General features: G+C 40.5%; 1 protein-coding gene across 3 annotated transcripts in view; it reads left to right on the top strand.

Annotated features, from left to right (window-relative positions):
- Positions 1-14,676, top strand: part of LOC149313594 (cyclin-dependent kinase 15-like) — a 76,690-nt gene that overhangs the window by 53,811 nt on the left and 8,203 nt on the right. For 2 of the 3 annotated variants that reach the window (XM_089519397.1, XM_089519396.1), the window contains exon 12: positions 612-751. In XM_089519397.1, the coding sequence (XP_089375523.1) occupies positions 612-751 (140 nt within the window). Of the gene's footprint in view, positions 1-611; positions 752-4,649; positions 4,741-14,676 lie in introns of all 3 variants that reach the window. The other variant, XR_016280844.1, reaches the window with a different exon arrangement.

Raw genomic sequence — 14,676 nt, 5'->3', positions numbered from 1 at the left:
AGGAGTTCACCTATCACTAGTTTAATCTTCTCACTTGATGACACTTTATCAAGCACCACAATCACAATGTTCTCCCATGGTGATGACTCAACCCTTGTTCCATATCTGTAAGTTTAATTGAAATGTTGTATGTATGGAACTTGAAAAGAAGCCTGGCTTTTCAGTCCAAAGTATACATTTTGTATACACAGCTTTGAAAAATAAACAGACAGTGGGATATTGGCACTGGCCCAAGGTATGATCATAATAATTTAAAGACAAAGTTTGATTGCAATAAGAAAAATATGGATTACATTATCTTGTAATTAGTTTCTTCCTGACATTTAAGCCTTTTACTTGCAAAGTAATGATTTCATTTCAGAACCTGTGTTTTTGAATTTTTTTCCCTTTTGGAAATAAGTTTGAAGCACTCTTTAGTATTAAAATTACACTGGTTCCCAACATGAAGGAACAAGGTTAGGGACAGGGAAGCACAACTGCTTGATCAGTGTGTTAAAGATCTAACTGAGGTCCTGCTGTTAGCCCACCTCATTTTTCAGACAGATACATGCATATATCTGCTGCTTAAGGTCTTGGTTTGATTGATGTTGATTATTTCTCTTGTCTTCTAGGCTGGACAGGGCCTCTGAGACTGAAGATCTGGCAGCAAGAATGTTAAAACTTTGTCCCCAAGCCAGGATCTCTGCACAAGAGGCACTTATTCATTATTACTTCAGCCCTTTGCCCACTGAGATGTACCAGCTTTCTGATGGTATGTCATTCCCTCTTCCAATTTTCATTGCAAGGGTACCGGAACAAGCTTACTAACTTCTTTTATTTATTATTTGCTTAAAATAATTTATAACCTAGCTTTTTACTCAACAAGAGTAGCTTGCAAAGATAGATTATGTGATAGTACCCAGTATTAGGCTTACAATCTAAATTCAAGACATGGCATAAAACAAAAAAGGGAAGGTGGGGGGATGAGCAAAGAAGCAGGTTCCAGTTCTTATAACGAGCAGCTAGATAACAAAAGTTCAGGCAGCCTGTTTAAATGGTTGCTGTTAAGTGCCAACTAAGGGAGGTCCAAAGGCAATTGGTCTCCCAACAGAGATGATGAGACAGCCCTCTGAATAGCAAGTACATTTCTATACCGCTTATCACTAAAATGCACTTAAGCACTCCCTAAGCAGTTTACAATGTGTAAGCTAATTGCCTCCAACAAGCTGTACTCATTTTAGCAACCTACTCACTAAAATGTACTTATTTTAGTGAACTATGGAAGGATGTAAGGTTGAGTTGACCCTGGTGCTGAACCCCACTTGAACAAATTCTGCCAAGAAAACCCCATGACAGGGCTGCCTTAGGGTTGCCATAAGTCAGCAATGACTTGAAGGCACAACAAAAAAGTGCAAAATCAGGAACAAAGTAACTGGCCTCTCGAGATTTCACCAGACAACCCCTTTGTCTTTTTAAAGCTGTCCTTACCATGAGAATTAGAAATATCTCAAAACAAATTAAACCTGGACTTTAGCAAAGGGGATGTGATATTCTTTGCATTGGAAATCAGATTCGTACTCATCTTCATTACTAGAACTGGACAGAGACAGTGAACAAGAATCCTTCTTAACTATTGGTTGGTATCCTGCGGGTGAGCTGCACAGGTGGAATTACATTGCACAGGTAGTGACAGTAGAGGGGGAAACACTGTGGGCACTCTGGTTGCTAAGGAAGAAAGGCATTTTAAAAATCAAAGCTCAGAACTGGCAGATTTTGTCCCTTCCTTCACCACCATTGTGTGACCTCTAAAAAGTGCCAGCTTTGTTGTAATGGGACTAGTGTTACAGTTAGGGTTATGATCATGTTACACCTTAGATGTTGTTCTCCTGCCATTCCCAGCATCGCTCACCATTAACTGTACTGGCTACGGCTGGCACGCTATATTTTAGTCCAAAAGGATCTGGACGACTATAAGTTTGCCACCTCTGGTTTCAAGTCAGGTCTATGTCAGCTCTCTAGAAAGGGGAGTAGGGGCAAGGGTAAAATTTCAAGAGCAAAATGGCCTGTGGCAATGGTGTAATAACCATGGCCCCAGTAATAGTCTCCCACACAGTCTGTTCTTCCAAGTGCTTTTCTCAAGTGTCCTTTAAGAGAAAGTGATCAGGTGAGGAAATTTTAGTGGAGAAGAGCTTTCTTTGCTTATTTACTAGCCTCCAAGCCCCTGTTTGTGAGCCAGTGTGGTGTAGTGGTTTGAGCATTGAATGATGACACTGGAGATCAGGGTTCTAATCCTGGCTCAGCCATGGAAGCTCGCTGGGTGATCTTGGGCAGGTCACACTCTCTCAGCCTCAGAGGACAGCAATGGCAACCACCCCCTGAAAAAACTTGATAAGAAAATCCTATGATACATTCACCTTAGCGTCGCCATAAATTGGAAATTACTTGAAGGTACATAACAAGAACAAGCCCATTTTCTCCAGAATTGGAGCAGAGTAGGAGTTTTAATACCTGAATATGCTGATGTCAGTGTGGCCTTCAGTATGTGTGTACATGGTGTGTGTGTATGCATGAGAGAGAAGGAGAGAGAAAGAGAGAGAGAGAGAGAAAGCAAAGGGAGAGCTCTGCATTCCTTTTCTGTCCAACCAGCCACAGAGCGCAAATCTACTCTGACACTTTTAGAAAACTGAAAAAGATGGAATCTCGCAGGAGCCTGCCTTTGCCGGGGGATGGGAAGGCTAAGGAGGAGGAGGGGAGGACTCGCAGCAGGAGGGAAGTTGACTTTTCTTTATACATATAGGTTTTTTTCCATGCAGAGTTTAAATTATGCCTGATAAAAGGAGTTTCGTGGATGTTTCAGTTCTTTCAAACCCTCCTGGCTTCCTCCCAATTAAATGAGGTTTGTCAAAGCCACAGGGCTCTGCTGCTGCCTGAGAGGCAGACAAGCACTTCCTGCAGTGACATCTCGAATACCCGAGGGAGGAGATGAAAGTGCCCATGCCAAAAAGACAGGGAAAGAAGGAGCGAGAAAGTGTGGGAAAAAAATAGGTACAGAGACAGAAAGGCAGAAGGAGAAAGGGAGGGAAGGAAGGGAAGGAGAGGCAACAGATTGGCACACAACATGTCGCTCTCCAGGACAGGATTGATCATTTCCATATGAGGAATGTATTCCTAGTCCCCTGGGTTAGTATATTAGTGTATTTTTATGATGGCTGATATTTCACCCTATTGCAGCCAGTGGGGCCTTAGCAGGCAAGAAACAGCATGATGTTATCATGGCAACCAAGGAGCTGGGAAACAAATCAGAGTTTTTGAGAAAGAAATTGTAAGTTTTCTTGCCCCTAGCAATCTCAAATTCATGAGTGGTTTTCTAGAAGGTGTTGATGGTGGTGGTGGGTGCCAATAGTAGTAAAAATAATAGTTAACAACATTAAAATAATATTAAAATAATGACAGTGATGATGGTAGTAATGATGTTTCGAGATAATTTCCAGCATATTCGACTCCACTTTTCACAATCATGGAAAACATTTACTCTGTAGTGTTCCTGGAGTTAATTTAATCCTATCAGTTTACAATTCTGAGCGCAACAGTGACAATTCTGTCCTAGCCATCTCTGAAAGGATGCTAGTGATTAGCTTCTGTGTACTCAAGAACCATTTTGAAGCAGCAGAGGGTGAAAGAATTAGATTGTTATCTCCATCTAAAAGCATATGTTGAATTGCAAGAAGAGAAGAGGGGAAAAAACAACAATCTAAAAAGCATCTCAGTAAGGAGATTTTCCTCCTTCTGTTGTTATGAAGTCATTATAGCATGGAGCACTCTTTCTTGCAAATTGCCACTTTGCATTTGCAGCTATATTTATTTAATACACTTTTGGGCTACCCAATTGCAAAAGTTCCTACAGCAGTGTACAAAACATTACAAAATAGAAACTACAAACAGTAAAGCAATAACTATTGGCAGCTTATAATAATGCCAAGATGCAACCCAACAGCAAAAGATAAAAAGATGACAGCATGTACAGTAAAATCCAAATAAAAATACAAGCACATACAAAACAGAGGAGTGTTTTGATTTAAAAGCATGAAAAAATAATTCCTAACATGCCTGGATTTTGTTAAATGTCTTCACCTGGTGCCAAAAGCACCATAATGTGTCTGTCAAATAAGCTATTCTAAGGAAGGAACATGACAAGATGAGCTTCCACTACAGAAAGAGGTCCTTACTAGTGGTCACCTCATTTTGTGAGAAGACCTGAAAGGAGCAGGGCCTGAGAAGATGTCCTTAGGATGGGGGTGGGCAACTGTCAGGTTGCAATGCACTCCATAGGATCTTGGAGAGCTGCATCCCATTGACCCCCACCCCAAGAGATTATGGTGGAAATTTCACAATGTGTTTGAACTCTCCTGGTATGTTTTAAGTCAACTTCCAGTTTACTTCCTCACTGAAGAAAAGTCTTCTCTTGAGCCTAAAACAGCTGGGAAAGGGAACATAGTGAAAATAATAATTAAAAAAATTACCCTTGTGGTGCCAGAGGAATGCAGTTTCAAAGTCACAGGGGTTGGGGGGAGTCCCTTGCAACTCCCCACCATTGCCGTAAGGCCATAATTGAGGACCTTCTAAGGCATTTGCTTATTTTAAATCATTCCCTCCCCACAATTCTTTTGCAGTGTTGAGGTCCTTTTAGGGCTCAAAAACAGCATTCGGGACTGCATGTATCCTACAGGCCACATTTTCCCTACACCTGTCTTAAGGGTGCAGGTAAGGAGGAAGAGATAGAAGACCATATTTCAGGTGACCTTGTCCAGAACGTGGTAGTAACAAATTAAAAGTAGTAAAGTTGCCTACTAAAAGTTACTTTCTTAATACTAAAGGTCTAATAAAGTTGTATTCTAAAAGCAACATAAAGATTATGGACAAAGGTAAATGAACTAGTACAATAAGTAATATTTTCTAGTTACTTTTAAAAGTTATTTTTTGACCCTCATCCAAGTGCATTATAAAAATTTGAATGAGTGAATTCCAAGGTATTTTTTGATTCCTTGGGTCTTACTTACAGTGCATTGAGCATTAAAGGTGGATTTAGAATTAGCAGAATGGCTAATTTTACAAATATTGTATATCCTGAATACATTGAAAATTCCAGTACCTGGTCACCCGCACTGTGAATGGGGCTAGATCTTGATATCCAGAATATGCTACTTCTGCCTTTCAGCATTGTTATACATTAGCCTTTTTTTCTTTTGGTGTCTGTATATTACATTGACTGAAACAAAAAGAAAAGTATTCCAGTGGCAAAAACATCAGATTAAGGCAAACCAGAACATGGTGTTTGGGGTTATGTAGCAGTTCCAAAAACAGGCCTCTCTTCTGTACATGTTATAATAGGGGTGGTGGCCTAATTAATTAATTAAATAAATAATAATGAATAAACTACACAATACAATAGACAGACACACGGAACTTGTCATACACGAATCCATTTTCAGCCCTGCAACTTTAGTGAGACTAGCAGCCTGATACCATACCTTTTGTGGTACTGTTATTCAAGTACCAAACAAAAGACTGATAACAAAAAACAACAGCATACTGCAACCAACTGCAAAAAGGGACACATAGAACACAGTAACAAAGCTGATTGGTGTATGTGTGTGTGTGTGGGAGTAATGATGATGGTGACGACAAAGATGATATTTCAAAGGACGATATCACACAACAATTTTTGCAACTCCAGTCCGAAGCCATTCCAGGCCCAACCATGCGAATTCACATTATAATGTAATAGATTATCACACATGATTGCTTTCTATGGGGGTGTTATTCCGAAGCCGATCCTAAGTCAATCCAAGGTCACTCCTGATGTAGGAAACAAAAAAATTGTTTCCAAGCTCACTTCGATTTCAATCTGAATTGGTCTGGTGTGGAATGCAACTTTGCTTCGGTCCTGGTACACCCCCCACAACCTCCAAGGTGCCACATTTCCCATGAGGCCGTGCTGCAATTTTGCTCCATTTGCTTCCGGTACTCCCTCTGCTTTCATTGCAGTCGAGGGAGAAATGCAGTTGTTTCCGATGCCACTGGGAAAAGGGCAGAGCTACTGGGGAATGAATGTATTCACGTTTTAACGTGGACAGAGCAGAGGGTGGGCAGTGGGTGGAACATGCCTCCCTTCTCACACCGGTCGCTTCGCTTCACAAGCAACATTTCTTTTGACAGATTGTGCGAATGCTGGTGCTTTTAGATTGATAGAACATGTGTGAATGCTTGTGCTTCCAATGCTGCTGGGGAAGGCGGCTTGTTTGGATGCAAAAACGGACTATAAAGTCCATAGAAAGAGTGCTAGTTTGAGTGCCAAAACGGACCATAAAGCTCATAGAACACGAAGCAATCATTCACGTGAGGCTAGCATTCACGTGAAAATGGAACCAGGAAGTGGCCCCCTTCTTCACCCCAGAAGTGCAAAGGTTCACGATGTGTTCAGAGCCCTAGTGAGCATGCACAAGGGTGCCAATTCTACTTGTTGAATCTGCATGGCATGTACCGCTGTGATAATTTAATGTGCACTCACTCTGCTTTGAAATTGATCACAATTTCATTCTTCACGTGAGATAATTCATCATGTGAATTGCCTTGGATTCGAATTGACTCTGCTTCCCCTTCCCTTCGGATTGGCTTTGTATTGGAGTTCCAATTTCACGTGTGATAAACTCCAAAGTCAACTAAAATATCAGTCCTTTAGAACACAAGAGCAAGTTCTGAGGAAATCTACAATCTCATCCTTTGCATGTTAAGTGCAAAGCTTTACCCAAATCACCCACTTGCAGTCCAAAAAATCCTGCTTATGCCTATCTGTTCAGAGGTAAGAACAAGTAGATTACTTAGGAGAAAGCATGGGCAATGCAGCATGTTCAGAACGCATCCACAATCTACCTCTCTGCATGCATGTGATAATTATGATGACAGCCTACATAACTACACAAAAGCACTCCTTCGAGACCATTTCCCCACCTCTCTTCCACCAATATTCAGTATTGCACAGTGAAGGAAATTGAATCAAGTGACCTTAACCATACTTTGATATATGGTGAATTTAGGAATGAAAGACTTCAGATAGAGGGCTTATTCATATGAATGCAAAGCAGTTGGGAGGATGATTGGAAGGGTGATTCAGCTCAGTATAAGCACAGATCCACTCACCATAGACAGAAATCGACTAACCCCACATTCATTCATCCATTCTCAGGCAGAAATCCATTAACTCCAGGAAGAAATCGACACATCCCACACATAGACATATGCACACTCTAAATCCCAACCCTACCCCACTGATATACACACTCAGCTCCCCAAAAGTCACACAACGCACACATTCTGTACAGAAAATATAACTTCCAAGCCATCCAGTTCAGCTTTCACTAACCTTCCTTGATTCTCTCTCAGTCTATTGAGGAAACTGCCTCTTCCCCTATCTCTCCTCTTTTGTTGTCCAATGTAAGTACTGTATTGGGGAAATGAATGTGGCTTTAAAATTTGTTTAGCCAGGATTCACTATAAGAACGCACAGTGGCTGCCCATCTTGCACAAGAAACTCTTGGGTCATGCACAGCTGTAAGAGATTTCAATTCATGGAAAGAAGGGAGAGCAGTCCTTCTCAAAGTCCTGCCTTCCCTAACCCTTTTCAGTCTCCTAATTTGGCTGCTAAATTGAAGTATGCCCACTAGTCAATGGGCATGCTCAATAATAGAGACATGCTTTGAGCATACCCAGCTCCCAGACATGCTAAGCCATCTCCCAGTCCGTTGGGCAACAAGCTAGACTTTTTCCCTCCAGCACTGGGCAACAAGCCAGTATGGGGTTTAGCACAATTGTAACCAGTTGAACAACTGATAATCTGGCCCTGGATTAAGGGCATTTTTAAAGCCATTTTAGATGGATTTTGATAAGACTTTTCAGGTTTTATGCCATTCTCTTATCATTCCTAAGACCTTTTGCAATATCTGAAAATAAGAGAAGAGCAGCAAGTAACAAGGTTGGTCTTTTAAATAATTTAAAGAGTAAGAGCAACAGATCACATTTTAAACACTGTAACAAGTCAAAGGAACAAATTACTTTAGAAAAGGCACTTCCCAGGCTCTGACCTGACCCTAAGCCATTTAGAATTTGAAAGACTAAAGTCAGCATTTTAAGTTGGGCCTGGAAACAGATTGCCAGCCAGTGCAGTTGGCAAAGCACAGGTGATGATAATGATCATATTGGTGAGCACTCTATAGTCATCCAAATTTATTTCCCGGGGCAAAAGTGTATTTGGGGGGTGAACAATTCAAAGAACAAAACTTTAAAAAAATACTTATAACAGCATCTTACTTGTTATTAAAAAGAATGCTAGTTGCCAGCTATTACCTGCATTAGACTACTTAGACTGGTACCCAAGAAGAAAAGCTGCCCCCCCTTTTTCCCCTCCTTCTTCAACAAAAAGGAGCCAAGAACTCTGTAGTAAGGATAGCCTGTAAATCCCTTAGCTAAATCAAGACTGAATCCAGGTATTCCTTCTAGATTTTGGAAAAAAATGTTTGTAGTCTTTAGTCTTTGTATTTTATGCTTGTGGATTTTTGAAAGTTCAAAATGTGAATTGTTAACAGCCTAAATTGACACTTATATCCCACCTTTCTTCCTAAATGGGATCCAAGGCAGCTTACAATAATTTTAAAAAGGTGTAACTAAAACATTAATTTAGGAGTTTATCAGACAAGGGGAATTGGAAGTATAATCTGAACGCAATCATGAGGTTTAACATTATTGCGTGATAACTCACTACACACAAATTCGGGCAATGGGAAGTCAGTCCAAACGCAATCATGTGGTTTCACGTTATTGCGTGATAGACTGCCACACGCAATTTCGGGCAATGGCAAGCTATTTTCGGGCAGTGGGGAGCCAGTTTGAATGCAATGCATATTCACATAATTGCGTGAAACTAGCGACTTTAAGTGAATGTGTTCTGGATAAACTCCTCTGAAAGGTTAAAAAGGAATTAAAAATCAACATTGTTAGTAGCATGATTAAAAACAGCTACAGCACTGTAAACATATTTAAAACACATGTATTACTATAGAAAAGTGGTACATACATTTTTATTATTATGGGCCATCAATTTTTTCAACAAGTTAAACTAGGGCGTGTTACAGACCGCCCAAAACGGGTGGTCTCGCGCCGCTGCCAGTTGCTCCACGAGGGAGCTGCAGCAGCCAAACCACGCGGCTCCCTTGTGGAGCAAAAAGAAGCCCCAAAATGGAACTTCTTTCCGCAGCACGGATATGACGCCGTGAGGCGCACTCACAGCGTCATATGCGCTGTGCAATGTGCGGACGCAGCACGTCCACTATGTAAAGAAGGCGGCCCCTGTGTGGAACGGGCGCCGCCATTTTGTGTGCGCTCCACACGTATTAGTTAGGGGCGTAAGGAAGTGATGCCCCTTTCTAACCCTAGTACGCGCAGAGTGCATACTTTATGCCCGTGTGTAACGGGCCTAGGACTCACAAATTATGTTGACTTCAGCACTTAACTGGGGTTGCCACATTATCCAGTTGGCTGGATTTTACTCAGATTCTTGGAGTACAACCTGCATTAATTTTTTTTTAAGTAGTACCAGAAGAGTTATTAGTAAAAACAACATAAAAACAGCATAACATTACAAAGTAGGAGCAGTGTTATGAGGCAAAATGGGCAAGTTACAGAACCTGTCCAACTGTTTTGCAAGAGATAAGTCTGCCCTTAGCTTTCAGTATGTTTAGCTAATGAGTAAAGCCTAACACTTTGACATTTGAAATTGTGACCCTTTCTCACTCAGTTCCAGTTTCTGTTTACTTGGATAGACTATATACCCTAAAAGCACCAAATCCCACTTGATTTTGGAAACTAAGCATGGTCAGCCCTGGTTAGTATTTACACGAGAGGTTGCCAACAAATATCTGGTGCTGTAGGTTATATTTCAGAGGAAGGAACTGGCAAAACTACCTCTGAGTATTTCTTGCCTAAGAAAACACCATGGAATTCATGGGCTCACCCTAAATCCACAGGTGACATGAATGCACACACACATACACTTCTTTGGGTTAAACTCTAGCTTAGGAGGAACGGCTGGCTGTAGCTCATTTTGCAGAGCTCCTTGCAAAGACTGCACAGAAAGCAGTAAAGCCATTGAAGTGAAGGAGAGGGAATGCAAGAAAGCATGGTAAAGGTGGCAAAATAATTTTTAGGATTTAAGGTTCAATGGAGTGAGTTATTTATCATTACTTGCTTGATGTAGGAATATTACACATTTTTATTAGATGCCCCCAAAATGCATGTTCCACTGCAACACTGGAAATAGATTAGTTATTGTCCACATACCTATTTGAACTATATATTTTACCTCAGTTCTGTCATTTATGACTACTATATTCTTTTAAGTCAAGTTGCTGTCTTTTCATATATAACTTAGATTTAAACTTGGTGGTTTTCAAACTTGTGGCCCAGATGTTGTTAAACTTTAGCTCCAAGAACACTTTGCTAGCTGGGACAGAAGTCAAGGATTTGGAGAGGTTTAGTCTAACAATACCTGGGGGCCCATGTTTATGAACCTGTCACTGAAAAGACGGGATGCCACATGACAGCTCTGTGGAGCACTTGAGCAAAAGGCAGCAAACCTTATTGATCCCAGGGGCTACATTCCTCTCCAGAACCAATCTGGCAGGCTAGATGGTTCAAGGCTGTGGTTTCATGTCCATTTTACTTTTCTCCATACCTTTCTCTCTGCATGGACTTGGCCAATACTTGCAGGAGCATCTCCTCTAAGAAGCCATTCAATTCAGGGAAGTTGAGCATAGTACATTGCTCAACTTCCCTGCTGGGACAGAGTTTCCCTGTGTGTGTGATGCAGAGAAAAAGAGCTGACAGCTAGTTCAAGTTCACACCTATAGGAAAATTCCAAATCCCTTTCCAGTACTGTATGGTATTGTGCCAGGCCATGATGATGTTAGTGTATAAATAGTTCAGCGATGATAAGGATCCCTTCTGAACCTTTCTAGCTAGTTTGACAAACTTATAATTAAAGCCTTGTCCAGGCAGAATTCAAGTTGACCTCAAATGGTCTGCTCACTAGAGAAAGTGACTTTGATGTAAGACTTCCTCAAGCAAGGAAGTACAGTAAATTGTGGCTGTAAGCTACAGCTGTTGATAGCATATATTGTAAGAATCCTCTGGAGGAGACTGTCAGAAAGCTTTAATTTGTAGCCAAAGCTGTGAATTCCCTTCTTGCAATTTAAGATTTCTTCCCCTGTCCATTAAAGCTTCTTGATTTTGGAGCCGCAAATGGATATGAAAGGGCAGCTCCCTCTACCTGATCCTCAGTGTGTAAGGCTCAGCCCAGATATTACACTCACTGTGGAGACTGGCCTCACTGTAGTGAGCTTTCCAAATCTATTGTTTAATACCATCACCCAGTAACTACTGGAAAGACAGAGAAATCATGTAGTTTGTAGACGGGGACTGCAACATGTACTGCAGCTCAGGTCTGAAGCATACCTTCACAGGCAATTGTTACAGCAGACATGAGCATTGCTTAAATTCTTTAATAGCCAATCAGCCTAAATACTCTCAATGCACCAGATCCTATTGGGAGCTAAGCAGGGCAGCTCTGGTTAGTACTTGGATGGAAGACCATCATCAAATACCAGGTGCTACAGGCTCTATATTTTAGAGGAAGGAACTGGCAAAACCACCTCTAAGTATTCCTTGCTTATGAAACTCATGGGATTGTCATAAGTTGATAGGCAACTTGAAGGTACATACACACAAACTCATTTAGTTTATCTACATGGAGTGTCTTTTACTTTGATCTCCCACTGTTTCATCCTGACAAGAATGAGTGTTGAATACTCTAGGAATTTTCATGTATGAATCTGACATCAGTTTTATGTTTAGTTTGGCCTACACTACAGTAAGTTTGTATAACCTACTTACTCACCCATAGGTTAGACTACTGTAATGTGCTACATGTGGGGCCGCCCTTAATATATGATCAGAAGCTGCAGTTAGTGCAAAGTGCAGCAGCCAGGCTGGTGCCAGGTGTGTCTTTTAGAGACCTTATAACACCAGTTCTGCAAGAGTTGTACTGGCTTCCAGTTTACTTCCAAGCTCAATTCTGCTGGTGTTGAGTTACAAAGCCCTAAATGACTTGGGGCCAAGATATCAGAAAGACTGCTTCCTCCCATATGAGCCTGCCAGAAATTTGAGATCTTCAGAGGAGGTATCCTCTGTGTTGTGCGTCCCAACACCTTGTGAATTAGGTTGGTGGGTACCCATAACAGCACTTTTCACTGAAGGAGTGTCTCAATTGTGTAACTCCCTTCCCAAGGAAATTAGCCTGCATCTCTTTTAAACTTCTGGCAGATAGCCAAAACAGTGCTGTTCTACATGGCATCCAACATTTGAAAGGGCTGTTTTTAACAGTTTCAAAAATGGATTCTAGGATTGTTTTCAAGCTGCTTTTAGAAATTTTTAAAGACTATTATAACATGTGTTTAAAATGTTTTTGTTTGTTTTGTTTTAGTTGATTTTTATTTGTGTTTTTCCCCTTGCGAGCCTTTGAGGCGATAGAGAAACACTCTTAATAAATATGAAATAAATATGTTAGCTAGAGTTTAGATTTCTATTTTGGGACCTGACTTCCATTAGGAACATGTATGCTTCAGGTCTGGGACCCAGAACTGTTTTAAGGTGGTGGTGGTGGCAGCTCAACGTTGGCAATTGTTGTTTTTGTTAACTACTATCAAGTGAACTTCAGCCTATGGCCACCCCATTAATGAAAGACCTCCAGGTCACCCTATCAACTACCATGCCCAGCTTTTACAGATTTGTGGCCATGGTTTATCTGATTGAATCTATCCACCTGGAACATGGTCTTCCTCTTCTCCTATTGCCCCTAACATTACCAAGGATTATAGTCATTTCTAGTGAGTTCTTTCTTTTCATGATATGGCTAAAATACAACAACCTCAGTTTAGTCATCTTTGCTTCTAGGGCAGTGGTTCTCAACCTTCCTAATGCCGCGACCCTTTAATACAGTTCCCATGTTGTGGTGACCCCCAACCATAAAATTATTTTCATTGCTACATGCAAATATGTGTTTTCCAATGATCTTAGGCGACCCTGTAAAAGGGCTGTTTGACCCCCAAAGGGGTCCCGACCCACAGGTTGGGAACCACTGTTCTAGAGTTTGGACCTGATTTGCTCTCGGATCCATCCATTGGTATTTTTAGCACTCCACGGTAATCTCAGAACTTTTCTCCAGCATCTCCTCTCAGATGAGTTGATTTTTTTCCCTATCAGCTTTATTCGCTGTCCAACTTTCACAATGGGAAATGGGAAATACGATGGCACAAACAATCTAACTCTAGTACTAAATGATACATCTTTACACTTCAGGATCTTATCTAGTTCCTTCGTAGCTGCCCTCCCAAGTCCAAGTCTTCTTCCTATTTCTTGACAGCAGTCTCCCTTCTGGTTGATGATTGAGCATGGAAAAATTTTCAGGAAAACAGTTTCTATTTTCAGGAACTATTTTCAGAATCTTCATCTATTTTAAAATTATATAGATAATTTGTAGTCATAATTTTTGTTTTCTTAATGTTTCTCTATCTTCTGCTTCCAACTATGTAGTTTATTTGTTTTCTATAATAGCCACCAGGTGATGATAATGTATACAGCAGTTTCTTGGGTTGCTTGAAGAATGTGTTTGTGATGAGCAAACTTTGGCCTTGAAAAATTCAAGTCAGTCTGTTTCTTGTTTCATTTCTTGAACCCAGGCCAAATTTTCCTACATTCTTTGATCCTGCTCCATCTCCTATTTTTGTGTTCCAGTCACCTGTGTTGGTGACAGCCTTCTCAGGTAGCTTGTTATTACAAGTAATTTTGTCTACTTGTATGTACTTGCAGGAGGGCAAATTACTTTTCCCCTTCATTATCACTGAAACATCCTTAAATATGAAGATTCTTACAAGCACAGTCTGTACTTTGAGGTGTCCTTCATATGTTCAATGTAGCTTACTACCAAGTAAGTGTGCACAACGAAGATTGTAGCTGCCTTTGTTATAGTTGGGAGGGGTAAACAACAACAGCTTAGTATCAGTAAATGTTTCATCATTTAGTACATTTCTGATTGATAATTCCAGAGAAAGCTGGACTACCTAGGGGTTTTGGTGGTCCAATGTTTCCAAATCATTGGGAGAGGGGACTCGGCCTGACTGACTGAAAATTACTTTTTTACTTTAGGAACATGAACAATATTATATATAATTTAGTATAAAATTATATTTGGTATATGGAAAGTGCAGTTTATTCAGATAACTTCAAATGAATGTAGTTTTAAATTTTTCATTTTTATTATTTATTTATTGTTACAAATGGAGTTCCAGGATCCTAAACTGTAAGGAATTCCTGAACTGTAAGGAGCCTATTTGGTCTTACCTGTTTATTAGGAGCAAGCAAAAAAACTAAAACAGAAGAAATAATCAATATCAGTAAAACGAAGAAAATTATTTTGTCTTCTCTAGTCCTTCATCATGTCAGGCAAACGTAAAGCACTCATTACCATAAAAAGAACTGATTAACGAAAAGCAAGTTCAGGAATTGCAGTGATCTAAGTCTGTATGTTGTCTT

The sequence above is a fragment of the Sceloporus occidentalis genome, unplaced genomic scaffold, assembly GCF_023333645.1.
Source record: "Sceloporus occidentalis isolate IW3139 unplaced genomic scaffold, rSceOcc1.0.p SCAF_4, whole genome shotgun sequence".
Classification (NCBI taxonomy): Eukaryota; Metazoa; Chordata; class Lepidosauria; order Squamata; family Phrynosomatidae; genus Sceloporus; species Sceloporus occidentalis.
Note: the sequence above shows the minus strand (reverse complement) of the source record. Positions and strands in the feature narration are given on the sequence as shown.